The 25878-nt window shown below is 29.9% G+C and overlaps 2 protein-coding genes and 1 non-coding gene across 8 annotated transcripts; 2 read left to right on the top strand and 1 right to left on the bottom strand.

Annotated features, from left to right (window-relative positions):
• The first annotated feature begins 13953 nt into the window (after window positions 1-13953).
• LOC126915228 (RNA exonuclease 5) lies at window positions 13954-18060 on the top strand. 5 transcript variants are annotated; one of them, XM_050719710.1, is made up of 10 exons: window positions 13954-14181; window positions 15199-15334; window positions 15400-15584; window positions 15664-15910; window positions 15986-16184; window positions 16252-16477; window positions 16547-16691; window positions 16755-17005; window positions 17079-17472; window positions 17570-18060. In XM_050719710.1, the coding sequence occupies exons 2-10, from the start codon at window positions 15206-15208 to the stop codon at window positions 17861-17863; spliced, it is 2070 nt and encodes a 689-aa protein (XP_050575667.1). In that variant the 5' UTR covers window positions 13954-14181; window positions 15199-15205; the 3' UTR covers window positions 17864-18060. The 5 variants fall into 5 exon arrangements, with proteins under 5 accessions (XP_050575667.1, XP_050575654.1, XP_050575675.1 ...); XM_050719697.1 differs by having other exon boundaries at window positions 15159-15334; XM_050719705.1 differs by lacking the exon at window positions 13954-14181 and adding an exon at window positions 14230-14800 and having other exon boundaries at window positions 15159-15334.
• A 213-nt stretch (window positions 18061-18273) lies between these two features.
• LOC126915113 (uncharacterized) lies at window positions 18274-25224 on the bottom strand. Of its 2 annotated transcripts, none has more exons than XM_050719530.1 (5): window positions 25024-25224; window positions 24463-24802; window positions 24110-24384; window positions 23929-24039; window positions 18274-23745 (listed from the first exon to the last, which is right to left on the bottom strand). In XM_050719530.1, exons 1-5 carry the CDS (start codon window positions 25070-25072, stop codon window positions 18764-18766), a joined length of 5757 nt encoding a protein of 1918 aa, XP_050575487.1. In that variant the 5' UTR covers window positions 25073-25224; the 3' UTR covers window positions 18274-18763. The 2 variants fall into 2 exon arrangements, with proteins under 2 accessions (XP_050575487.1, XP_050575496.1); XM_050719539.1 differs by having other exon boundaries at window positions 18274-22497; window positions 25024-25222.
• Window positions 25225-25805: 581 nt separating this feature from the next.
• Trnak-cuu (transfer RNA lysine (anticodon CUU)) lies at window positions 25806-25878 on the top strand. Its single transcript has one exon. It is a non-coding gene; the product is annotated as a tRNA-Lys (tRNA).

Genomic DNA, 25878 nt, shown 5'->3' with positions numbered 1-25878 from the left:
TTAGGGTTACCCCCACCAGCTGTTGAAGCTGCTGAACCTTCTGGTACACCTTTCCGATGGGTATGTCTTCTGGTACCAAGGTGTACCTCAGCGTGTTCTCGTTGTCGGACTTTCTAAACAGCTCCAGCGTGTACCTGTACGTTCGTGGGCGAGACCGAAATATCAATACATGTGCATATGCGAGTGTGAGCAAACGTGCATATGCGTGAATATTCCGTATATATGTGGGTAAACATCAGGTGTGTATGTGCGTGAATGTAACGTACGTGTTCGAAGCTATCCCACCATGGATCGCGCTAGGTTGGTATCCCCGTGTGGGGATCAACGTTCGAACGCCAAGTTTTGCAATGTTTTTCTCGTCCCCTGCCCTCCACCTGCTGCTGCACTCCTCCGCCCCCACCTTCGGCTGGCTGGCTCGTATTCCGTTTTTCCCCAGCTTTGGCCAAATTGCATCAACCTGACGGACGAGCCCTGGAACGGAGACGGGACTGTTTTTGAATGTGGAACTCTCACTGGTTGGACTTTTAAAGGACATATGGTTATTTAGCGCGCGTGCGTGTGCGAGCTGCATGCGAGGTAGCTTGTTTCGCCGGGCAGGAGAAGCGTAATTGGAAAGGCGCCGCCGGTTTTCGGGAAAGGCGATTAAACATTTTCTCTTTGCCGAGATGTAAATCGCGGTCGCGTGATAGCGGCGCATAGAGCAGATGTTGCGAATGTCTAGTAGACTACATCAGATACATTACATTTGTTAGAAATAATATCGTCTCACCGTTATACTTATTGTTACTTGAACGCCTCAGATTGGTCAACTCGACTTTTTGCTGATTTCCTAATTTCGCTATAGCGGTGGACGATTAACGTCGAATTCACGAGGAATAAATTTCATAGATTCGTTTATCGCAAGAAGATAGCATAAACGAGGAATAGTAAATCCTAATGTATATTTATAAAACAATGCTTGTGGCATCGTCACTTTCTTGTACCTTTTGATTTATGCAGTTTGACGATTGATGATTTATAAACGGCGCGCTTATTGCAGAATGATAAGTGTGATCGTAATTAATTAGTAACATGATCGTAGAATCTTGAGTACGTTATTATTATAGACGCAAGGTGAAAAGAAGGAATATAATAATTTATAAAATAAAAAGCTCCATCGCAGAGTCTTCTATCGATTAATGTAAGATTTATGATTTTTTATGTAGTTTACTGATATAAACATTGATGTAAATGTACTATAAATGTATATACTATACTATATTTTTTTTAATTATTCGTTTCGTTATTTGTAAAATAATATTTACACCATCTGATCGTAATTAACAAAGTATTTATGGAATATCAGTATACATACACACATTTTATAAATAATATATGTATCATATAAGAAAAAACGTATTACTTGGTAAGATATGGAATAATAAACTCTCTGGCTGATTGCGATTAAACTAAGTGTGTAATATGGTTTGTTCATGAAATATGAATGGCTAGAACAGAGTATAAGAGAACATACGAACATCTATGTTACGTGTTACATCAATCCTCACAATGTGTACTGTTTGATGATATTTAACGAAACTTTGTTATCTTAACGCAGTTGTAATAGCAATTATACTATTTTCTTTCTCCTACCACAGCAAAAATAATATTTATATATATATAAATGTCACTAACATTTTACGTTAATATTACACGTGCGAATATTTATATTTACACGAATTACATAAAATGAAACATGTCTTTTATATTGTTAACTTAAAGCAATATGAAGTTTATCATTGTCAAAAATAAAGTGAAAGGTTCTGTTCCTATTGTAAAATAATTTCTATCTTACTTTTATATTTCTGCACATCTAAGTTTAATTATCGCGTTCAGCAGCTGTTGAATCGTTATTTAACGTAAAGGAGAGAGAGAGAGAGAGAAATTATGTAAAGAATCACGTTCGAATCAACGCTGTTCATTCACTGACTCGCAAATCGTAACGCATCGCGTGCACCTTGCAGTAGCTTACATTTTCTTCCCTGGCAATCACGAAGAAGATATCCTTGCTAACGCGGCAGAGTTTAAAGAAACGCTAAATTCATGAATAACAATTTTCCATCACTCTCGAAAAAGAAACATGTTAAGAAGCAACTCAGACAATTTACGCGGCTCGTCAGCTGTAAGTGATTTAACTTTCTTGTACCAGTTCCCACTTATCTTTCCATTATAGAACCAATTAATTAATCTTGAATAACGAAGCGATTAATTGTCCTCTATAATTGCATCGAATCATTCTTTTCTCTCGAGTCTCTTTGAAACTGAAAAGAATCCAAAGTATATCGATTGGATCGTCCTCTATTCAAAAGCCTCTGTAATCGTGAAATTTAAAATTATTAAAATTTCTTAAATACGAATACCTTGAATCCAAAATTAACGAATTTTGACGATATAAGCATCGTCAAATATTCGAAATCGAACTTTGTAAACGTAACTATCATAAGGTTCAAAATTGATCAATTTTACACACACGAAGAAGACATAATTTCTCTTGAAAAGAAAAGAAAAGTAAAAAAAGTAGGAAAACGACAATATAAAAGCGGGAAATCTCTGAATAAATAAATTCACAGAATCGAGATATTGGCGATTTCTGTGACGAGTCGGCTCGCCTTTCCCAATTAAGATCTTCGCGATCCAAATCTCAAATGATCAAAAGAAAGAAGAAAATCCATAAACAAGTGATTTTTTGGGGTTAAGCCTGGCGCGACAAATGTGAATACATCGTAGAAGCGACGTAACCCGTATACAGGAAGTGACCGGCCAGAAGAACCGAGGAAGTTCATATTACAGTGTTCGTTAAATGTCGGATGGGTAGGTATGCGTGACAGTGAACAGAATGGAGAGCCATCGGGAGAGATGATAGGAGGAAGCGTTGAAAGTCTTTTGTTTATCGACATTCATTTAATAGACGAGCAACAGCCGAGTGCTTTCGAAATTTCACGTCATTAACTCATTCAGAATTTGTAATTTAACTGTGCCGTATCTAGGCGCGGAGAAGCGTCTTTTACAGCTCCTATACTTTCTGACGAATGCTAAGATCATTACTGACAACTCTTTGTGTTTGCGATACTTGATTTACGATCGGTTTATGTATGAACGTTTCGGTTCTTAAAGAACTAAAGTTAGTTGGTTATCAAATCTTGTAAACTTGGTAAATTTTTATACTAATTTTTGTTCTATTATTAGTATAGACCAATGGAATATAGTATTAGGTTGTTTAAAAAGTGTTTTTCTTTTACAGATACGTCTTTTATAACGATGCGTCTTTATACAAACATGAAACCTAATCTGTCGAACGTTGTGATCCTTATTGCGATAGAACAAAATGGATCATACGTAATTCGATAAAATAATATAAAACGGAAAATATCGTGCATCCATTATTTCCTTATAAAACGAAAGAAACTTTTCGGACGATCTAATACAAGATATGAAATGATATTCACATTGTCCCTTTTATAATAAAATGTCGAAGAATTCATAATAGATCTGTAGCTCCCAAAATTTTCTGCATTTCCAATACCAAATACAGAAGATACATATTTTCAATATTTTATAGGAAATGAATATTAATAATTGCCTTATGTACTATAACATTTGAAATGTGAAATTTATAGTTCTGTTGAAGGGTTAATATTTCTATAGATCTGTAGCTCCCAAAATTTCCTGCATTTCCAATACCAAATACAGAAGATACATATTTTCAATATTTTATAGGAAATGAATATTAATAATTGCCTTATGTACTATAACATTTGAAATGTGAAATTTATAGTTCTGTTGAAGGGTTAATATTTCTATAAAAGTTTATTGTCTCTCTAATATGTTATATACACAAACGATGATAACAAAAACAATGGTAATATAAAACATTTACAATGAGTAAATACTATTCTGAGACTAGTGATGTTTTTATTTACTTTTACTCTTAACTTCTAACTCACTTTACATTACTGGAATATTATCAATTGCTTGCAAGTACAAATATTTTCCTTTGTTATGTTCCTGTCAATTTGACGTTACTTCCTACTTTCAACAGAAAAAATTCACACCAAAATTCAATGTTAATGTTTTAACAATTTTATGCTGTTAGTGTCACTAATGTGTAAAGAATATCTAAGTACTTAAGTCAAGGTACACATAGACTAGACTGATACCCGCGTATTCTGAATTTGAAAAGCAAACGCGGTTATATCTGTTACACGACCATTTTGCTATGGTCTGTGTGTCGAGTTAGAGATAAACGCCAACGACGTGCAATACCAAATTACATTATCGTCTAACGTTAAAATTATCTGTACATGTCATGACAATACACAGGAAAATAAACTTAGTTAATATAATTAACATGAAAAATTACGTCTTTGGCGTTTTAAAACCTAATAATACAATATTCTTAATATTTTTATATAAAGGCCACCAATGAAATATATAGAAGATAAATTTCAATGAAGGTATCAGGAGTGAAATTTCAGCCTGAACGAGTTATCTTGATATGTACTATCATTCATCTTACTTGTAACTATCGCAAACAATAATTATTCTATTTTTCATCCAATATTAGATAACGATAAATAATTTAATTATGTTTCTCTAACTTTATCGATTTAAAATTCGAAGGATATGTGATATGAATATTTCAGACGATATTCCATCTCTAACGTAAACGTAATTTTAATCTTAGAGATTAAAATTCTAAGTTGAAAATTATCTTTTCGTTCGATGTTGCCATTAAATACGTGTTTCTGTCGTTCTCTTGAACAACGAGAAGATATTAATAACATCGATATTTACTGAATTAAATATAGATTAATATTAAACAAGTTGTATTCATACAACGACAAAATTGATATTATTCGTTTTTACAAAACATTCGTAAATTTATCATCTACTTATCGCTTGAATTCTTCGAATCAACCATCTCATATTAACATACTTAATACCGACGTAAAGTTAAAAAAATCAGTAAAGATGAACTGTCTGGTGATTTTTATATCATTTCAATTACCACTACTTTAAATAATAAGCTTCTAACAGATCACTTGACAATCTGTTTAACAATCTCTTTCAGCAGCATATTCGTTGGAACTTTACGCGCATGTATGTACGTACATCCATATGTATTATGTGTTTCGGGCAACATTCATGGACATATTTATTGTGCAATTGCGTACGACAGGACGCGACCATCAGAACAAAGAATAACTTTTTCTTCGCTCTTTCACGACTTTGGTCATCGTTAATCATCCAACACACGAAAATTTACGTGAGCCTTGTTAACATCGTTTTCACGTAAATGGTACCTGATGGTACTTATGCAGATCATCTGCGCTCTATAGATGACAAATGAAATGCATCGTCCTTTGGATTTCTTTTGTTTTTACTGACTCGTTTACCTTGTTCCAAGCGAAAATGTTGTTGAACATTTTGCACAATCACCGACGCGTATACATTTTTAACATGAAAAATAAGCTACAAATGTTTATGCATTTAGATATGGAAGATTTAGATATGCAAAGACACACAGAATGCACATAATACATTAAAATATATGAAATATTCTGAAAATAAATTTCCGTTTAGCTTCCACTTCTTTAATTTTCTTCGAAAAAATGTGAATTTGCATAATAGATACATATATCAAAATACCAAAAATATAAATTTTCATAATATGTAGAATATTCTAAGATAAGTATAGTAAATCCTCATAATATTTAAGTAAAATAAATTTCTATTTGGAGTCTATTTTTTCCTTAGTTGTCCTCAAAAAATATAAATATCTGCAATACGTTGCTCATGATAAAGAAAGTTTATCTTCTTTATTTGCTTCAATTGTGTCAACGAGAGAAATTCTCAAACTACGGAAATAGAGGGTTCCCCTTCTCTCTTCATTTGCTGTTACGCAATTGTCAATAAAAAGATGCTCAGCTATACTTTCGTTTTCACGTTAGTAACAGCCATGGATTTCATATTGTGTTCCTTTTCGTCTGCAGATATATCAGTGCAATATGGATTTCAACAATATCCATTTAATCGCACAGTTGCTGAATAACTCGAAGCAATTCGTTTGCATTTTCTATGAAAGTTTCTTGATGCAAATATAGAAAGCGAAACGGATAATTGAGTGTTTTATCTGTTCATTAACATAACAAACTTTTATGTAGAGATCAAGATCAAACTTACGAGAGTAGTAGATAAGTTCGGCGTGCACGTGAATACGTTTTATTGTTGATAAAAGATATATGAAAGCTAAATAGACGGTAATTTTTAGATAACTTTTTAACCAGCAGTTCTTGTATACAGCGGAGTACAAAAGTTTCCGACCATATAAATTTATTCGTTTAATATTCGAAAAGCGACGTGCAAAAGTATTTTAAATAACATTAGCTATACAGACGTTACAAGTAAAACGAATGGTACATTAGATAAATAGTATTAAATATCTGGATGCCACAGCCAGAGCTTATTAAGTCATACGTTTTAAACTTTAGAGCAGTGCAAATCAAAATTACAAAAATCTTGTACATATATAATATGCACTTAATATCATTTTTACGCTATTATATTAAAAACTAAATGATTTAAAACGAAAATGTTTTTACCATCGGGAAAAGTAAAAAAATGTAATTTTAAAAGGAAGGTTGACTTAATACATTCTGCTTTTGGAGTCCAGACATTTTAATTAGTACGTAATTACATAGGTAGTTTAAATTTTGCAAAATATCGCTTTTGAAATATTGCACGCCATTGTATATATTTCCTAAAGAAGAAATAAACTAATTGGATAAATATACCTCGTGTACATTATAACCATGAAAATGCAAATTAAGCTGCTGGAAAGTAACTATTAATCTTATTACGTTGTGTCACTGCGTGAACAATAAACCTGCTGCCACTACGTTGAGTCAATTGTACGAAAATTTTCCGTGTAACGTAATTGATAATTACATTGGTAATTATTTACCATTTCAAAGGAAAGACGAAACGCGAACAAACGTGAAAACATCGATCACACGGTTTATCAAGAGAAAAGTAAATAACGAGGAAATGGTCGCTGCACGATGCAACTGCTTGAAAGCAACCGGTAAATTACGATGATTTATTTCCACACCTATCCCTCATAGAAACGAAATTACACTACCACTGATAAATATCCGGCTACTTTGATGGATTTTTCGGAAAAGAGAGCTTTTGTACCAAAGTACAAATTAGTAGTAAATCAATAACTAGAAACATCATTTTCTATTTTCTTATGCAAATTAGTGTACCGGTAATAAATAAAAATTACAGATTTTGGATCTAAAGAAGCGTTTAACACGCTAACAAATTAATTGCCAAATAAATTACCAAATAAATTATTTACTAAATTACCTTCGCTTAATAAATGCTTCATATTACAAATAATTGATTCGTTGATATGCTAAATGATTTTAAGCATCGATTTAACGATTTTAAGTAGAAATTAATCTGAACAATTTTTCTATCTATTTGCAATTACGAAATTAAATAACCTGAAGATGAGAACTTGTCAAAGAAAAAACAATTTCATAAGGTTTGCCCATTATGAACGCCAATTCCTTACTGCCCATTAACTTTCAAAGATTACTTTTCTTGCGTAATGATACTTTACAATATAATAGTAAGATACAAGATTACTCGTACAAAAACAAAGACTATCCTGCATGGTTCAGTCGAAATATTTCAAAATAATAAAACTAATATGAAAATACGCCGACGTTCCAACGAAGATACAACGAGTTTGCGAAATAGCCTGAGAAATTGGAGATAATTGTTTAAAAAGAAAAATAGGATAAAAAGGTCGAAAAGATTCGCTGAAATGGCATAGAAGACACAGAAAACTATGTAAAATCTTATATCACCTAGTTTGTTTCTCCATAGTTGTAAATCACAATTTTCCAACTGTTTTTCAGGATTTTGTCGATTATTGTTCGGAGTTCAAGTCATATATACGTGTATTTCTAAATAAAATATATTAAAAACTCTTTCTTTGCGTTATTCTCTTATACATATTTCTTTCGCTCAATCATAGATACAATAATAATAAATAAAATTATTTCATAGTAAATTCAAATCCTTTCGCTCTTTATAAAATAATTTTAAAACAAAATTACTTCTTGTCAAAGAAGAACGAACAACCGGATATTTCTACATAATGCGCCTGTGTATGGGACAATTATTCGAATTCACTTAATTGATGAAAAATCGCAATAGAAAAGCCTTTTACTTATTAACGTTTACGGTTTATGCATGGACAAAAAAATAGAAAAAATATATATATATACATACATATATAACTCCTGCATTCTACGGTTTCTACGGGAACATTACGTAAGAAAACTCTACGGTAAGACGCGTCTTTGATTATAATGCACAATGTTATTGGCCTTTTTGACGATTGAACCTATCAAAGATATCAAAGATAATCGTTCGCAAGAACGAAACGTATCGAACCACGACAATCTTTACACTTTCTTCTTTCTTTCACTTGGAACTTTGGATAATGGACGATACTGGGTTTCGTGAAATACTTTATAATGTTAATCAATTTACTATGTTGTCCTATCGACTGGATTCATCAAGCCATTTATCAAAAACCAGTTGAGACTAGCTTATCTAACCATTATAACGGATACGTGGATTCTGCATCTCATTTTAGAAATGGATAGTACATGTTCGGAGCGCTTGAATTAAAAGACCAAGAAGTTAATTGACTTTATGTATTCACTACTTTCATGATATTTTAATTAGAATTCAAGGATTTAATGGAACGCATGTTCCTCTGTTTAATTCATATCTTAATCTCTTCAGGAATGAATTTATTAAGACCAGAAGGATATAATTATTTCTTATCTTCAGATCGTATTTATTCCGAATATAATTATGAATATTAAACGAAGCAGATAATGCTCCATCCGAAGGAACAAAACGCGAGGATTTTATGAATCAATGGAACGACGACCTTGCGTACAGTTTCGTACGAGAATAGTCCAGAGCAGAGATTTTATTTACTCGTTTCTTAAAAGTCGTAACCTAATAGTAATATAAGAAACTGATATATTCTAATTTTAATTTGTTTGACAATGTATACTGTAAAATACAGTAGAATTTAATCTATATGGAGATTTCAATCGTCTCGATAAACAAAATTCTATTCACAGTTTCTGTAACAATACTGTTTATCGTTACAAAAACACCTACCCATGGTTACTTTCCAATTTTCTTCGTCCTTCCAGAAAATTGAAATCACAGCTTGGTGTATGGCAGGCGCTGGCACCATTTTTCTGGCCAAATTAAATTTTCTAGGCAAATTGAATTAATCAAATTACATACCATTATAAAAACAGAGCCTAGATAGTTTGACCTGCTAAATATTATAGCGAATACTACATTCCGAATATTTCGCATATTTATGTATATCTCCGCTGGTTGATTTCACCGCTGACACGTACAAATTTCGAATATCATTTTATATCAAACGACAGTCAAGGGAATATTTTTTGTACAAGACATTGTACTTTCACTGCATTTCCCAACGTATTGTCTGCGCTCATTTCGTCCAATCAGAGCCGATCAAATTGCTCAGGAACGAGAAGATGAGCAAGAGTCGCGTAAATGTTCGTACGAACTGCGAAATACGTTTCGTGGAGAAAGTGGGAAACGTACCTACACCCGCAAGCAATCGCACAATCATCGTAATTCCTGGACTAGTCGTGTTCTGTAATTTCTAGCAATTCTAGGATACATATATGTGTTCGCAAAATATTGCTGTAACGTATGTTTTTTTTTTTCAAAAAGACGAAGATCGCTAAAAATGCAACGATTCATTACAATAATTGAGAAGGAAGCATAAACAGCGTGTATTCCTTCTGTTTGACCTGATTTCAACTCATTCGAATACGTGAATGAGACTTTCTCTGGTTAAATTGTCGCGTGAAGATACAAAGATATCATATACATATTACATTTTACGAACATTGACTTGCTTAAAAAATATTAAGGATTATTTTTCAAACGAATGAAAAATCGAATTATCAAAAGAAATTAATAATTCGTGTATAGGGATTGTAACCGTTCGTTCGTTTTATTGCACAGTTCCAATTATAAGTAAAAATGAATAGAACATTTTTACGTGTAGAAATTTATCTACACGGGATAGCCACATGTAAAAATACGTAAAATATCAAAAGTAGCGTGCCTATGTTTACTGAATGGAAGAACTTTCTATTTAGATTCCATTTGTTTAGTCACATTCATACAAATACGAAATTGCACAAACGTCCATAATATAATTATCAATATTCGACAAAGGTAATAATTATAAAATAATTTTAAGATATTACAGTAATACATTATTGATTTATAATTGATAATTATTTTCTTTATAATGATTTTATATGATGTATAACTTTGTATTATGACCATATGTATTATGAATCAATTATTTACTAAAACGTTGTAGCATCGTTGATTTTTTGCTTTTCTTTATGATACTTTGTCTTTCGATGTCTTAAGGTTTTTCTTGTGGTGTATTAAAAAAAATTGAAATATTATAAAGAAAGAAGGAAAATCAACGATGTTATAACGTATTAGGACAACATCATAAAGCTAGAAAAAGATATTAAAGTAATTTTTGTGAGCACAGACAAAGTAAAATAATATAGAAACATAATTAATACATTGGGATACAATTTCAATCATTATAGATTACTCTAATCACTCACCGATTAAAGATTTTTCCATTCCTCCTTTAATTTTTCATATAAAACGATATAAAATTTATTCAATAGTCGCATTTATTCTTCATTTATTAACTACAACATAAAATTATATACAAATCATTGACTTAAATAATGTGTAAAAAAACATATAAAATACCTTAACATTTATTGTATTAATATCATTTTTAAAAAGAAGTACACAATACTGTACCTTTTGAAACAATAATAATATATTCCAAGTATTGTTTCCGTGTAAGCTAAACCATTTTTTGATACTAATCTTTCAAATACGTATGTATGTAAGTTTTCTAAGAATGGCTATTAATGTCCATTAACGTACACTTTTAGATTCAACTAAAAATTAAATTTAAAAATTAAATTGAAAAAACATTCGTCTTCTACACGAAACAGACAGTTGTCGTCATACTCGTTTCTCTTAAGTTCGTTCTAATTTCACCGTACTGTATCCCGTTTAGCAATTAACTCGATGAATGGCAGATAAGAAGAAATACGTGACTTTTGTGTTAATAATGATATGATCTATTGTGAATTTATAACTACAGTTATACCATTGCTTCATTAACATAATAACGAATGAAAATGAGCAACGGCTGACTGTTATTAAAAACTTAGTCGTGGAATGGTTATGAAAAAAGGTTTTATATCCCATCAGAACAAGAAGTATGATCTTATTGTTGACTAACTTCACGTTTAAAATATCTTGGAAAATTCTAAAGACAATTCTTTAAAAAGTGTTATAAAATTTAAAAATTTTAAGGTAATTAAAGACTCGATATTTAATATTACAATGTAACAAATGAACTTTGGAATAATCAAGTTTTGTAATAAAAGAAAAAGGTTATGGTACGACAGATTCATTCTAGAAAATTCTAGCCCTTAAACAAATTGAGCAAATTGATTTTTCATAAAAATGCTGATTCAGCAAAACTAACTTTCCTTAGAAAATTCTAATATTTTAAATAAACTGATCATATTGTGTTCTTTGGTTAGGAGTTACAAAGTTTTGTTACACGAAAGCTACTGGAACATATCATTACCACCCAATCGACACTATCTCAGAACAGATGTATTTTTTAACCTTTCAAAACGAAAAAACAGGTTCATACAAAACCACATAAAAGAGTAGTTCACCTCAATTCCTACCACCAATGTTAATTACTACATTATAATGAGGACGATAGTGCAATTAAGTACATGAACTGACGGTTTTAATCGCAAACTACTTTTGCAATTATATAGACGTATGTAACAGTTGGCATCGGTACTAATTATAAGTATGTATACAAATTGTTATTTAAAAACCGATTAATCGGACTGCGATCTCGAAACAGAAATTCGAGATCTTAATTTTTCGAAAGAAAATATCGTATACTTTTTTATAACATACATATTACGTTTATATTAAATGAGACTTATAGAGACAGCATTGATAATACATTGTTATACAGTTCGATTCATTAGAAATCGAAGAATTGGTATGCTCTATTAAACTCAGCTATCAACTACTTTTCTTTAATGTAAAAACACCGTAACAGTTTTAAGCAACATTTTATTACTTAAAATTATGGCTAATAATTTTCTAGCAATATTTGCACCTTTATAATAATTCACAAATTTCACTATTTAATGAATTTAATACAGAAATAGATATAATAGAGTCTGTACTACACCCTAACATTAAATATCGATAATTTAAAGCGATATCGATATATTCGATATATCCGATTGCTTCGGTAATTATTGTCATCGATTAAAACTAATCATCAATAAAATGGTCTTAAATCTGGTCTATTTATTTGAACCATTTGAATAAATAAGATGAATAAATTAAGGTAATTATTAATTAATTAATATATATTTAAAAATATTTGAATTAAGTTACGGGTAAACTAAGCTGCCATGATTTACTAGGAAAAATATCAGACACCCAGTATAGAAAAGCATTTTGCACTAATGCACCGCGAGCTACTTCGTGAAGAAAGAAATAGATTCAAAGGAAAAATATGTTTTCACCGTGCGGGTGGGGACTGCACACCGATGCATAAAGCGCATAATCGTACACGCTTAGAATCTTTTGATCTTCTCTGTATATACACATAATATATCTTAAGTGGATGTTTGTGTCACTGTCGTGAATACTCGCTTTCTCCGACAGTAGCGTACCTACAATCTTTCTGACATCGATGCATCGATCTGTATTAGATCTACGATTAAAATCGATTTGTTAAATTTTATTTATCAAATAAAATATATACAATATGTTAAAATTAAGTTTAATTATATGGTTCAGAATTTTCTAAAAAAATATTTGCAAATTTTAATGATAGATGAGATGTTTCTTATTTATTCAGCAGTTATGATTTTATATTATTTTATTAATTGCGTGCTTTTTAATAATTCTATATTTTTTATTGAATTTATTTACATACTTTCATATTTATTGATATTTATTGATACTCTTAAATTTTCTACATACATTGAAAAATTAGATTGGTCATTTAATATAGTATAATAAAAAGTATTCGTATTGTAATTTACATAATATTAAATAAAAATTAGACCGGAACGAGAAACAGAAGTAAAAATTCAGTATAATTTTTATATACATACTATGCTTACCATTACGTTCCTGATTGGAGAAAGGGACACTTGCTTCTTATGCACGATTCAAAGCATATAATTTAGCACATGAACTAGAAATATATTTTTCAAACAAAAAACAAGGTCAAGAATAAAAAGTTTCAAAATTATTATCGTCTGTATACAAAATTTTATCCAATCATATCACAATATAAAAAATATTATTTTTATAACAGAGAACATTTTTAAGTTAATAAGTTTTTCCATACAAATATTAGTATAGCACTTTATACTTATAATAATCTTTTTACTATATATTTCTTACCTTAAAAAATAGAAATTTTTATAGAATCACCAATAGTATAACGGAAAATGAAAACAAAATAAAACTTACTCATATTCCTTAAAAGCAAACGGTTTTTTTTAAAAAGTATTTTATTTTAAGATTATCAAAATTTTTAAGAATATATTAAATTTATATACATAATATTTCTCAATTCATTCAATTCATCCAATTCATTAATACCAGACTCCATTAATACATATAATTTTGCTATAATTATTGCATGCTGACCTCTAGCGGTGATATGTTACACAATAGAAGAGTAACATGTATTCTTTAATGTTTCCACATTAATGGTTGATAAAACATCAAACTTTCTAAGTTATATTCATTTTCGAATTAATCAAGAATATCAAACTATAAGTTGTGTGTGTACTATATGGATTATATGTGTTAATATTGTCACCTTTCTGAGAAGCAAAGACAGTGAAGACATAACCTTACTCATAATCAGTCATGGTATTATTTCTTTTTATTCGTTATAAACAATATTAATTAAATGTAAACAAAACGTAAATTACTTGCTATAGATTTTATAATAATAATTTTTGCCTTTGTTCAAAAGTTCATTCTACTGATTTGTTTTTTTTTATCGCGTAAACGATTTGAAAAAATTGCGCGATATAAATAAACAAACAATTGTGCAGACCATCAAAGTTTATGTTTGTATTTCCTCATTTAAATACACCTATTGTTCTGTGTCATTAAAATAAATCAAGCAGTTTTGTACTTACTACTTAATGCATATTTTATATACTTCTATAAAACATATGCTGTGCCATTTATCAAGTGGCAATTTTAATATTTAACAATGGATGGTAACCAAGTAATGGGGAGGAAAACGATAAAACTTATTATAGATACATTCTTATAGTGAATATCAAATTGAAAGATTATTGTGTAAACCTTTTCACATGAAATTCAAGAACTCTGTTTCTGAATTTTTATATAAACAAATGTATTTATTTGTCAAGGGTTATATCCAGCCCTCATATCTACATTTCTTGTATAGAAATGTACAACATTTCTTTAACATTGTATAACATACAAATATTTTTCCCTTTAATTCAATTTTCAGGTAATTCTAATTGACAATTCATTTTTAATATCCAATTTTAATATCAAAACTAAGTTTCACATATAACCTCATGTATACATTTACTTTGTCAAGAAAATGTATATTAAGAAATACAGTTTAAAGTCCATCATTTATTACATCTTGTGTATAGACTTCTATTATAATTTATAAGTTTTATTTAAAAATATGTGTGCCACTAAATTTATATTCGTATTATTTTTTCTTTATTAAATTTGAAACTATTTTATATGAACGATGAAAATTTCTTTTATTGATATCTAAAATATAGAAAAATAAAGTGACAGTCTATTTGAATTATAAATTTACATCAAAGTTTTTGTTACTTGTCTTTTTAAAGGTACTTAACTTTAATCTTTTTCAAAAAATACAACAAAAAGAAATATTATGAAGAATCTAACAACAAAACAATTACAAAGAATAGAGAAAAAGAAAAAGAAGATGGCTGCACTTCTGGAAATAACTAAATTAAATGATAAAGATAGAGAAGCCAAAATGCTTGCTCTTAAGAAAGCTGTTAGTATACTTAACTGAGTTATAATATTTTTGTTGTGAAGTTCATATGATAAATATTATTTTAGTCTACAGAAGCAGATCAGTCAAATGCAAATGATACAGACAGCGGTGAAGTCTCCATGGAAGATAATGTCACACGTAAACGTCCATGTAATGAAGATTTAAATGAAACTCTTTTGGAAGATTCTACTAAAAAAGAAAATGTAGGAGATACAGAAGAATCAGATACACTTGCTAACAAAAAGCCTAGGTTTGTATACTGTACAATGTTTATATATATATTTAGTGTGATATATAAGAATATAAATTATTTTTATTTGGCAATACAGATTAAGTGGAGACGAGTATCTAAAATTGAAACAGGAATTAAGAGAACGTAAAAAGAAACTTAAAACAATACCTCGATTTCATTTAAAAGTAGCTGGTGAAAGTGCTAGTTTAACTATTAATGTTAAAAGTGAAAACAGGATTCCTATCTTTCTTAGTGATATACAACATTTATTATTGTATTCATTACATGGTCATCACTCACCTTATGTGCCAGCAAGATGGTGTCACCTTGAAAAATATAATAGGGTAATATAAATATGGAACATATATAATATTAAAAATTTCTGAAATATCGTTAAACATTGAACATTTTTTAAAAAGGTCACACACACTGTGGTTCTTGTTGTTGAAGGGCTTTCGCTGTATCATTTTATGGCTTATGAAAGTATGTTTCCACATATAACATCAAAGTTGGAACATAGGGTAGAAGTTGTAACACCTACAGCATATGGAGGGTCTGTAATAGAGGATCTTGCAGCTGTACCCATAACCGGAATGCAAAGCGATAAATTACTTAAACGTATGTACATTTTAAAATACTATTTGTTATAATATGTAACAAGCATACATGGTGCATAATTTTTTAGAATATGGATCATTAGAGGCTGCATTACAAAGTAACAGCGATGTAATAAAATTATTACTAACTGTTTTCCCAATGCATAGAGATCCATCAACAAATGCAGAAAAGTTTAAAACAGAATATGGCCTCCCAAAGACTGATAAATTCCCCCGTACACTATTACTTCTATCTTTATGTCAAATGGTAGAAGAAAATTATCCTGTCCCATTAAAGGGTGAACTAGCAAAAAAGTTAGTACCAATAATAGAAATATTTCGAATTAAATTTATACATTAAATAAACAAATATTTTATGTTTAGATACGGAAATTACATAATGACAAAGGATGTTTATGTAGAAGCTAATGAAAAATCTCCAATGTTTGGTCTAGACTGTGAAATGTGTAAAACAACTATTGGAGAATTGGAATTAACGAGAATATCTCTCGTGGATGAAAGTATGAATGTAAGTTCAATTTCAAAATTATTATGAGGAGGGTACCCAAATTCTATTAAATTCCTGTCACAGGTTATTTATGATAGTCTGGTAAAACCAGATAATCGTATCATTGATTATCTTACTCAATTCAGTGGTATAACAAAAGAAATGTTAGAAGGTGTCACAACTACGTTGTCTGATGTTCAACAAACGTTACGAAAGTTACTTCCCGCAGATGCAATTCTAGTAGGACAAAGTTTAAATTCTGATCTTCATACATTAAAAATGATGCATCCATACATTATTGATACATCTGTTATTTTCAATATTACTGGTGACAGGTACACAACTTATTTTCTTTATATTACAGTTATATTCTTATAAAAATTTTCCTAAGCAAATATTTAATTACAGATATCGAAAGACAAAGTTACAAATTTTAGCAAGGGAGTTTCTTGGTGAAAGAATACAAGAAAGTAGTTCTGGTCATTGTTCAACTCAAGATTCACAGGCTTCTATGAAATTAGTGCAATTAAAATTAGCAAATAGTGTGGATTATGGAGATGCTGTGTTACTTGGTCGTTGCAACATGGAAATATTGAAAATGAAACCAGAGAATAGGACAGATAATCAGCAATCGTTAAAACTTGAAATACGAAAGTATGCTACATCAATTTTCAAACATGTCACGAAAGATCAAAAAACTGCCGCTATTGTGGGTAACGGAGAAGTTATGAACGAATATTCTAAATATTTAACTTCTTCTATCAACATTATGGATGATGAAAATTTCGATAAAAACGATCAAGTGTGTACCTCAACCATAAATTGAATTATTAAGGAATCGATTATTTGAATTATTAATGTCTATTATTCGTATTATCACAATTTTATTGTTATTACAGGTACGTCTTGTAGTGGCAGACAATAATAAACAAGCCGTCCTGCGAGCTACACAAATAGTCATGGAACATGCCTTTACTTTATGTCATGTTAGGATAGGACAAGAAAAATTAAAAAGTGATAAAATAGAAAAGACGTTCCGTACTGTAAATAAATGGGTACATAAATTATGGCAGCACATGGCAGTGAATGGTTTAGCATGTGTTATATTTGCGGGAGAAAATAATGCAGCAAATGGTGCTTGTTTTTTGAATCTGAAGAGAGAAATACCTGAAGATTATACAATACGCACTTAAAAATAGAAAAATTTATCATTTGTATACTAATTTAAAAGGAAATTATTAAAGAAGTATCTTTCTAGTAATATGAATTGTAAAGAAATGTATGACGAACTAGAAAACAAAGTCTCATGCCGACTAATTTTCATTCGATAATTATTTTATAGAAATGTACAAATATTGTATTATTAATAAACTTTTTTATTCCTTGTAAATTTAATAAGAGTCTTTATAATATGTATAAGCTCTATTGAATAGAGCACATTCATTTACGAAATGGACAACAAATTAAAGAGAATGTTGAATTTAATTAGATTGATTTTCGTTATTTTCATTTTAAATATTAAAAATTTGTTTCTATAAAGACGATATATTATCATACAGAATAGGGGTTATTTGAGAAATATAACAATAATAAATATGATAAATTTAGGAGTTACAAACAAAAACGAATATCTATATTGTTTTATTTTTATACATCTTAATTTACCATATAGAGCGAATTAGCTATAATGAAGTAAGCAAAGTTTAATATACGGATACTTTATACTTGGACATTTTACCAATAAAAATATGATATTGACTAAAATATAATCGCACTTTATATTAAAAAATATATGGTACATTATTTTATACTAACAATAAATTACAAGATGAAAAATAACCATAATTATTAAAACCAAAAGTAAAACGACTTTTAGTTTAGTATCTTTCAATTTTTCGAAATTACAATAAAAAAGCGAATATGTAAGCATTAGAATAATCAGTATTATTGAGATAATTCTGGAAATAGTAAGCAATATATTAATCATTTTTATCTGAATTGCATTGTAAAAAAAAAGATCGTTTTACTAACTAATACTCGAAACTATTCTATAATGCCTACAGATCATATAGCGTGGAATATCAATTAAAAGTTTAGTATGGCTTATCATAAAACTTTCCTTTGCCCAATGATTTTTGCTTTTTCAAATATGTTAAGTAAGCAGAAATAGGTTGTCGTGAATTCCTCGCAAGCATTCTTTCTCGGAATAAACTCGCTTTTGGAGCTTTCTTTTTCTTTTTAATTGTTTCAATATCGACGACACTAAATTCAGTTGTATTTCCAGTACAACTTGGCAGAGTAATATCATCTTCTATGTACATATTCTTCATCTTTTTAGGTTTGAAACTGCACGTTGGCGGTAGGGAAGATTTTTCTTCTGATAATTTTCTCTTTTTTGATGATTTTAATGGAACATCCGATAAATTTTTAACAATGTAATCCGGAAGCTGTTTAATACCTTTTTCTTGTATGTCCGTTTTATTAAATTCTGAAACCTGATTTTTGGATTTTGATTGTTTGATCTTAATTTCCTTTTGTTTTTGCATTTTTTCATTGTGTTCTCTTTGTTTCTTTTTTTTCGCTTCTTTGTTGACTTTAATATTATCAGCAGTACGTTTTAAATCTTTTAATGCTTCATCTCGAGCTTTAGAGAATGTAATCGTTTCTGGTCCCTCATCAGAATCTGATACTGCATCGTGAAACTGTTGTGTTTTATTAGATGCTACAGTATATTTTATATTATCTGTCTTCACATTTTCTAATAGTTGCTTTTGCTTTTTCTTTGATAATTTTTGAACTGAAGTGTTTTCTTTCTGATCTAAAACATCACTTGATAATTTCTGCTTTTTCTTAGGAATCTTTTTAGGTGGAGCTTCTTCATATTGCAAAGCATCATCTTCTGAGAATAATTCCCTTTTTTTCTTAGGCAACTTTTCAAGCAATGCTTTTTTATCTTGCAAAGCAGCATCTTTTGCTAATAATTTCTGCTTTTTCTTAAGCAGTTGCTCATTTGGAATATTGTCATCTGATAAAACTACTGAAACTTTTTTCTTCTTTTTCTTTACTATTTTAGTTTTTTCATTTGTCAAATCTTGAACGTCTTGAACATCTGGAACTTTTTTCTCTTTTTTTTTCTTCTTCTTTATTTCGTTATGTATTTTTTCATCTTGAATTTTTGATTTCATTTCAGTAACTTGTTCATCTGATTCTTCTTGCATTTGCACATCAGTATTATTTGTTTTCTTCTTCTTCTTCCTCTTTTTCTTATTTTCCTTTTCTGTTTCATCATTATTGTCAATATTGCTAGTGGGAACAAATTGTTTAGCTGTCTTTAGTAATTTTGAATCATTATTTTCTGGGAAATCAGTTTCAGATAAAGTAGACTTAGTAACATTTTCAATTATTCGTTGCTTTCGTTTTTTACGTTTCTTTTGATGATCACATTCTAATATGTTCTCTGCTACCTTAAGCAGCTTTTTCTTTAATGAATCATTTGGACCCGGTGCTGCTTTTGTGTTTTGTTCATCATTGTTTTCAATTTCTTCTTCACCTTGGTCATTCTGTTCATTACTGTTACTAGTATTTGCTAATTTTTTAAAATTAACATTTAATATTGGTGCACTCTCATTTAATTTCAATTGTCTTAAGTACTTTGTTGTAGGTGTTTCACTCCCTAAAACTACTGTTGATTTGTTTAATTCTGGTACTTTAGATGACATTGGTCTTGAAAGATTTGTTTTTGTTGCTAAGTCAGTTAATTCAGATGGAAGACTTCTATGCATGAGAGTTTCATTGTTTTTTATGCTTCTTAATATCTTTACATTTTGTTCTTCCTTTAATGTCAAGTCTTTGTCTTTTTCCTCATTAAGGGAGTCATTTTCTTCAGCACCACAGGTTTTGACATTAAGTTTTTCTTGCTTAGATACACTTGTTTTGGGAGTACTACATTCTATTGATTTACGAAGTTTTAATACTTTTGTATCAAATGTTAGTTGGGAGTCATTTAATGACTGTTCTACACTTTTAACTGTAAATTCTTTAGAGTTTCGCTTTTGTTTCATTTCTTTTGTTTCAAAAGATAAATCAAGGTAATTATCTCCCTTTTCATTTTCTTCTATCTGGGATCTATCTGTTTTAAGATTCTTCTTTTTCTTGTCACTTCTAATGGTTTGAGACATACTTAAATCATCAGATTTTCTTGATGTATTTTTTTCTTCATTAGAAGCATCTGTCTCCTTACTTATATTTTTTTCAGCAATATTTTCTTTATCATTTTCATGTTGTTCTTCTTCCTGAATTATTTTTTGTTTTATCTCTTCTTCATCATCTCTCTGATCTTCTTCAGTCTGCTCCTCATTATGTAATTTATCATTTTCAATACTCCCATCTTTATTCTGCTCACTTTCATCATCTTCTTCTTCTTCATCATCATCAACTACAAAATCTGCAAGATCTGACCCATTATCATCTGAGTCTGATGATTCTGTTTCTGATGCTCTACATTCATCTCCTTGTATATCATCATCAGGAAACTTTGTAATAACTTTACCATAAAAATTATATTCTTTTTGGATATCAGAATCTATAGTGCTATTAGATTCATTATCACTGTCGCTGTTACTATCGCTTGTTTTGCAAAATAAAAACTTAGGTATTTCAAATTTATTTTGTGAATCATCGGAATTTTGAGTTTCATTAGAATCGGATCCCATGTTTGCTATTGTCGAAAAATTTCTATTCAATTTTTTCTTTGTTACACTGTCTTGCTTCTCATAAACTTTTTTTAAATCATAGTCAGACTCTTCCGAATTTTCATCTAACTGTTGTGGTTTTATCTTTTCTTTTGAAGTATTTAACGACTGATTTGTCCCATTTTTCTTAGCAGATGTAACTGTATTTTCATTACAATTAGATTTATTTAAAGATTTCAGTTTTTTTACAGTTTCAGCTGCATTAGATTCTTCAAGTCTATTTGCCTCTTGCACTGACTTATTAAGAGATTTTCGTCCTTTTGGGACATCTTCAGACAATTTACTTTTATTTAATGATAAATTTTCTTCCCCTTCCGTTGTCTCATATGATTCAGATAAACTGTTATTTTTTAACGATTTCCGGAAGGACATATTACTGTTAGGAGTAGAGTATTTATTATTATCTTTCGTCATAGATGTATTCTCACCAACATTAATTGATATTTCTACATCTTTTGTAATATTTTTTGTATCTTCTACTGTATTTCTATTTTCTTCTTCATCTTGATTTTCGTTTTGTTTCGTGTTCTTCCGTTTTTTTCCTTTGGGAGATTTATCCTTACTATCATTTAATTTACATTCATCTTCTGCTATATCCATTAAATTATTTTCATTTTTTGCTTTCATAGAATCTGAATGTGCTTTTAATATAACGGTATCATCTGAATCATAGTCAAAAGATATTTTCTCCTTGTTTGTTTTCAGATTTTCCGCGGCTAACCATGCCTCTCTATCGACTAAAACAAGATCACATTCGGCTTCACTTTCATTTTCAGTTGTTTTTGAATGTATAGAATTTTTGTCCATATCGTTATTCTTTTCTTTCCATTCACTGGCTGAGATATCTTGAAAGGTATGTGACACACTGGTATCAGAATCGTTATTATCAGCTTTCGTATTTTCTTGACATTCTTCAGAGGTCACTTGGTTAGTGTTTGTATGTTTTTCATTTGATTCTAATTTGTTTTGATATTGTTTCTTCGATCTTAAAGAATCAGTAGAATCATCCAGTACAGAAACTTTCTTTGACTGTTCTCCTCTTTCTGGTGCTTCTTCAACAAATTCAGCAGGAGTCTCTGTAACAATGGAAGAGTCACTACTTTTAATCACATTAGTTACATTAGCTTCATTCATATTAATTAATGTAGAATCCTGTATGCTCATATGAACATCCGAGGATTTTAACAAATTGCTCGTATTAGGAGATAAATTATTTGTTTCACTTATGTTTTTTAAACAAGGTACATCCTCATGCTTTGAAACAGTTAAATGTTGAGTATCTGAAACTGATTTCACACCCACTGAATTTGACGAATCTATGTTACTTAATTTAGGAGATGAAATCAACTTTATACAACTTATATCATCATTTTCATGTACATTTTCTGACGTATTTAAGTTATCACTTTTACTTTTCGTATCATACTGATCATTAGTTATACATTGATTTATATCATTTTGTTCAGATTCTTCATTCTCATTTATATTTTCCTTTGTATTTGAAACATCCATTTCGTTGCTTACATTTGCATTACTTGCATGAACGTAAGCTTTCTTTGATTCTACATTTAATTCAATACCAATTTCTGTAGATTTATTATCATCTACTGTATTTATATCTTCTGCAAGCTCCATACTTTCAACATTATCGTTTGAACTTGCATTTATAGATACTACTTGTATAGGACCATTTTTATCTAAACTTTCACTACATGGACTTCCAATGACTGATTCTGTTTTTGTACCTACTACTAAGTTTTGCATATTATTAGAATTGTCTTCTTCATTCATTGAAATATCCAGACCTTCAGTTGGTAAATTACTAATTATACCAGCATTAACTTCTTTTATAGAAACATTTTCATTTGCCATTTCTAATGATTGTTTGGAATGACGACGTTTTGGCGATACACTTGTTTCAATGCAAGAAGATTTGCATTTTTCTTCGGTTGATACATTTGCGTTCAAATTATTTATAGATACGTGTTTCGGACTTTGTTGTGTATTAGAAATTGCATTCTTTATATCCTGTAAGCCAGTAACAATATTTGTTGTAAGATTCTCTTTATTATTATGATCATCATGTTTTTCCATTGGATTATTTAAATCTTCAATAAATGTGTTTTCATCTTTATTTTGTGGAAGAATTTTAGGTTCATTATCTATTAAGGATTCTGCTTCATTTGTATTATCTATAGGCAGTGTTTTGCTACTTTCTAGTATATTTTTATCTGATATTTTCTTATCAGTAAATACATCCTTTTCAATATCTTCAAAATTATTTGAAGAAACATTTTCTGGAGGGTTGTTGTGTGGTCCCTTAACTGTTATAAATGCAAATATCAGTTAGTCCTTGTATTAATTTTTATTAACAAATGTTATTCTAGAACTTTTTAGTTATATAATTTTGTTGAATTTTATACAGATGAAGAACTACTTTTGCAATAGATTGCAATCTAATTACGATTAATATAGAATACTGAAGTATAACAATAAATTAAACTTACCATCATCTTCTAAATGTTTTTCGTTTATACTGTTACGACTTGTATTGAGTTTGTTTTTCGAAGTTGGCAATGATTCGTCTTTTGATGATGTCTTAGGGGAATTTTCTGTACCTATAATTCCATATGGAATTACAGAATAAAAATTTTTTTAATTTAAATACATTTTCGAAATATAATATACCTGATTCTCTAGTTTCAATAAGATCAGGTAATGTGCGATCTAATGTCACCACTGGATACTTCATATATTCTCCTTTTTCTTCTATAAGTGGTTCTGACATTAGCATCGAAGTTCGTCTTCTTGTCTTAATAGGTGTATTGATTAATTCACCGTGCTGCTGTTTATTTGGCGTATTAGCTTCGGGTCCTACAGATCTAGCTCTTACATTACGTTTAACAAGTCTTGATGCTGTTTGTGGAGATTTTGCTTCTGAACCGGCTCTTGTAAAACGTTTACTAAACAATAAGTATATACAAAACAAACATAAAACAAAAATTCATACATATAAATCAATCATTAATCATTACAGATACCTTTTTCGAGTATTTGTTTTATTACTATCATTGGAAGTGTTATTTCTAGCTTTCTTCGTCGGTGTGCCAACATCTGATTCTGGGATTTCATTAATATCTGATGATATAGAACTTATTCTAGAACGTAAAGTTCGTCGATTTTCATTGATAGCAGAATTGTCCATAGCACTAGCTCGTTGCCTTGTGATTCTAGAAGTTTGTGTAGTGCTAACGATGCTTGAGTCGCTCAAAGGCGATTCGGGCGAAGATTCATTTTGTTTAACGTTTGGCTTAATTCGAGAGCTGCGACGAAGTGGAGAATCAGCCGATATTACCTCGATATTGGCACGGATTTTGCGACCTTATATTTTAAAGGGAAGATAAAGAAAAATATAGTAATACAAACAAATTTCGTGAGATATCAATTATTTACTCCAAGATGACTTGAAATAACGTTCATACAGACTGTATATTACGTTGTTAAATTGATAAAAGTACAACATACAACTTCGAATCGACCGTTAGATTTAGCAACTGAGTGAACCGCGTGCGCATAGAAACCAAAAAATGAAAAATACAAACCAGGTTTCACATCTATTTCTTCATCCGATTCCTTCACAAGACGCGACATTTTTTTTACTGTTTACACTGTATACTAACAATAAGTCGTATAAAAAAGATAGTAATCAATAAGGGGTTACGTATTAACACGTGTTTATTCTCTGAATTTAAACTGACGACATACTCAACCTTCACCACATTGCGCGCGGATCGTCCGTTGTAGAAAATGCACTCAGAGCCACCAAGTGACAAAATTCAGCGATATTTCAATTTCTTCAATAAATCCGTTAAAAGAAATCTTTTTTAGGTAATTTAAACAATCAAAAGATAATATTGTTTATACAAAAAAGTACACATTTTTTATTTCTTTATTATTTGTATTGTTCTACTCGAAGCAATAAAACTTATAGCTTCTTAACATAAAAATTAATTCGTAATCATTGTGGAAAGTGCGGGAAATTAATAAAGGAAATATGTAAATCAGTGCATCACCGATAATGCAATCAGAGAGTAGGAAATATTCTTCTGTAAGTTTAGTTTTAATATTATCTAGATTTACATAAAATAATGATTTGCTTAAAATCAATATTTATCAGTAATAACAAATAATTTTATTGTAGAAATACATGTTATAGCGAAAGGAATCACATGTGTTCGTAATATTGCTATTCGTTTTGTATTAATTCGTTTATATTAATGCATAAATTATTAATCTTTACATATTTATTTAATAGATTTATTTGTATAAAAATTATATTTTAAATCACTTAAAAAATAAATTTCTTTAAACAGTTTAGTACCAAGCCCGGCTAGCTCAGTCGGTAGAGCATGAGACTCTTAATCTCAGGGTCGTGGGTTCGAGCCCCACGTTGGGCG

The sequence above is a fragment of the Bombus affinis genome, chromosome 1 (assembly GCF_024516045.1).
Source record: "Bombus affinis isolate iyBomAffi1 chromosome 1, iyBomAffi1.2, whole genome shotgun sequence".
NCBI classification, from domain to species: Eukaryota; Metazoa; Arthropoda; class Insecta; order Hymenoptera; family Apidae; genus Bombus; species Bombus affinis.
The sequence above is the reverse complement of the archived record's forward strand: the minus strand, read 5'-3'. Positions and strand labels throughout refer to the sequence as shown.